Below are 3,589 nucleotides of genomic sequence, written 5' to 3'. Positions count from 1 at the left end.
TTGATAAGTTGGAGCGTTGGGTGTTGTTTGAAAGGTCGGAACTGCTTGAGTCGATTAATACACTGGGACTTGTTGATTGAAAGTTGGTGTAATAGTTGCTACATACGGTTGTTGAGCAAACTGTGGTTGTTGAACATATTATTGTTGAGCAAAAGATTGTTGTTTTTTCCAATATTGATTCTTTCTTCTACTACCCATCACTGTGTTTGTTTCTCCTTCCTTTTTCTTATGGAAACTTCTAGAGAATTTCTTGGTATTGTTGTTGTTGTGGGAATTACTAGCTGCAATAATAATCTTGCCATTTTTTAATCCAAGTTCAACATTGATATCCATGGCCACCAAGTCAGAAGAACTTGCAGTCACACTTCTCATCATCCTTTCAAAAGATTATGGTTGCATAGTGTCGACGAACCAATCCACCAATTCTTTTTCAGTTAATGGAGGTTCCACTTGAGATACAGTTCCTCTCCACCTTTGTGCATATTCTTTAAAGGATTCATAATCTTTTTGGGACATGCTCAATAATTGCCTTCTATCAGGATCTATATCCATGTTGTACTTGTATTGTTTGATGAAAGCATCAGACAGATCTTTGAAACAACGGATGCGAGTCTGATTAAGGGTCAAGTACCATTTGGAAGAGGCACCTTTCAAACTGTCTTGGAAATAGTGGATCATAAGTTTTTCATTGTCCATGTGAGTTGCCATCTTTCTGTAGTACATGATGAGATGACTTTTGGGACAAGTATCTCCTTCATATTGATCAAGGTTGGGTGTATTGAATTTTGCGGGGATCACCAATCCAGATACAAGGTATATTTCTCTAGCAGCATCACCAAAGATCTGATCACCTTTCATTTCTCTCAGCCTTTTCTCAATAGTTTCAAAATTTTCTCTCAGTTTTTCATGTCTTTCATCACCTTCTTCATACATATCAGGTATATCATACACTTGTTGATGATCATCGAAGTACGGTTGAACTCGAGTGTGCATGGAAGTGGGTGCAAAAGTGGGAATAACTTGATTAACTTTAGTAGTTAGTGGAACTGTATGCTGAGTGGACTGTCCTTGAGGAGGAGGCACAAAACCACGAGGAAGACCAAAGGAAGGCCAAGTTGCTGGAGTAGTAACTTCTGGCTGAGGATTAATCACCGGATTGACGATCTCAAGAACAATTGTGGGTTGAGTATCTATCTTTGCACATATTTCTTGCAAAATCTCCATGATTTGACCTATATTCCTACGTAGATCTGTAAGCTCTTCGATGAATCTTTCCATCTCTTGCTCTTGCTCGGCCATTCTACGCCGGGCTTGAGCTCTGGTGTTGTACTGGTGTGAGGGTCTCAGTATGGAAACTGGAGAGAAGATGACGGGAATGAGTTTTTATTTTGAGAAAAAGAATGCAAGTGTGATGATATATGCATGAATGCAATGAAAATGCAAATTTTAAAAGATTCAAGGAACTCAAGAGATAATTGCGAACATCAAAAGGCAAATAATAATGGAAAAATGAAACTCATTTCATTAATCAAAGAGAGTTACAAAGTTTGAGTACACTTTCAAAAGTTCTAAACAAAGCTAAATAAAAGCTAAACAAAGTCCTAAGGATATTCCCCTAGTAGCCTCAAATTGAGATTCTTAATTTGTTCTCCCATCTTAGCCTTCTCAAGCACAAGATTATCGATGATCAACTTCCATGGAGTATCTGATTGAATGCTAGAGGAAAATATATCCTCTTGCACCTTCCTCCTATTGTTGGAGAGCTCTTCTTCATTCTTCATCTTAAAATGCCTTTGAAGTTCTTCATCCTCATTGCTGATGATTTGATACTTGTTCTTCCAAGCGTCCATTTCTCGCTGCGCTTTGGTCAAAGTAATCTTCAACTTCTCTACACCAGTCATGAAGATATAAGTAGGTTCTTTGTCAGCTAAAGGCAAAGGATCTTGGCAAGGATAAGGAATTTTCAAGCTGATGGCCTTATCTTGCACCCATTTAAGATAAGGTTCTAAGGATACACAATTTCTCTTCCCTAAAACTTTCTTTTCTAGCTTATGAACATGGTGCCTGCATGCATAATCTTCTCTTTGAGCGCTTTAAAATCTTCACATTCCTTAAAGAACAAACCCTCAAAGTGAATATTCTTTGGCTTATCTCTCATGGCAACGAAGTCATCAAAACTAGGAAAGAGGAACAGTCCATAGATAAGTAGAGCAAAAATTACCTTAAATGCATCCACGTTCCTCATTCTAGCAAAATACTGAGCTTTGTTCATTAGAAACTTAGTTGTCAAACCAAGCATTTTTCCTTTTGTGGTCATGTGACCCATGATCTCTGACATTTTCAAATGAGTAGCCTTTGCAATGTCTTAATCTTTGGGATCTTCCTCTAAACCAAGAAATGGAGCTTGACTAGAAATAGGAACACCAAGAAAATGAGAGTATTCTTCAAGTGTTGGCATAAGCTGATAGTCGGGGAAAGTGAAACAGTGATACACATGATCATAAAACTAAATCAAAGTAGAAAGAAGTCCATATGCCATATTGATCTTCAAAAGAGAGAGCAAATGTCCATATCTTTTGTTGAAAGTCTCTGTGTCAACATTCAAAGATCCCAATCTCCTTAGGTCTTCTAACTTAGGACTCTTGAAAGTGTACTTTTGAGTCTTTTTCCTTCCAAAATCCATGATAAACCTAATGTTTACAACAAAAGTTCCTAAGTTCCTTGAAAAACTTATTAGAAAAATGATGTTTATGATGCACGGATGCATGAATGCACAAACATACAAACAAGGGTCACACACAAATAGGGTTCAAAGATTCGACATTACGTGCATAAGGCCATGGGTCTAACCATCCCAAATGTACTATGGGTATATTTGTACCTACACAATAGGTTCTACAAAGTTTCCCAAAAATTATTGACCCATATTTAGGATATTATCAACACGCTAATTACTCGGGAGTTAATAATATTCTCAAGAGAATCTCATTTGAGTGTAGTATCGTGTATTAATAATTTTGGGCTTACACCTTCATAGTCATCACACTACATCCTAAAGGCCAAGTGGGGTAAAGGGGTTACAAAGGTCCTCAGCTTCTCAGGTTACCCAAATCAATATAGTATGTGTTTTCAATATTTCTTGATCAAAAATACTAATTATAAAGGGAACCTCCATATGAGTGGTGGATTTTCATGTCAACTTGTTCAGGATTAAACTCCCTATAAGCCTTCTTGATTATACTGCATCCTATCTTATTTATGTACACTCAAGTCTGGGTTAGGACTTACCTCACCATACAAAGGATCAGCCAAAACAAATAATCCAAACAAAAAAGGCAAACAAATAATAATAATAACAAAATATAATCAAAATAGGCTTAACCCTCTTACAATGTTATCCCTGGTGAAGTCTCCATTTTTGTCGCGGTGAGAATCGGATATCAAGCTATTGTATTAACTTGAATCATAAAACATTAAATTTTCACCACCGAACTTTAATTTATCCAAGGGAAAGGGAAAAGATCGAACAAAACCCTAATTGTGCAATGTAAGAACAATGCGAAGAGATTTAAAATTTGGTGGTTGGTTA

General features: G+C 36.8%; 1 protein-coding gene across 1 annotated transcript; it reads right to left on the bottom strand.

The window, feature by feature from the left end:
* Positions 1–387: 387 nt before the first annotated feature.
* LOC127081820 (uncharacterized) lies at positions 388–1,299 on the bottom strand. Its single transcript, XM_051022047.1, has one exon. It carries the CDS (start codon positions 1,297–1,299, stop codon positions 388–390), a length of 912 nt encoding a protein of 303 aa, XP_050878004.1.
* Between the last annotated feature and the right edge of the window lie 2,290 nt (positions 1,300–3,589).

Source organism: Lathyrus oleraceus, chromosome 5 (assembly GCF_024323335.1).
Source record: "Lathyrus oleraceus cultivar Zhongwan6 chromosome 5, CAAS_Psat_ZW6_1.0, whole genome shotgun sequence".
NCBI classification, from domain to species: Eukaryota; Viridiplantae; Streptophyta; class Magnoliopsida; order Fabales; family Fabaceae; genus Lathyrus; species Lathyrus oleraceus.
This window is presented reverse-complemented; position numbering and strand designations above follow the sequence as displayed.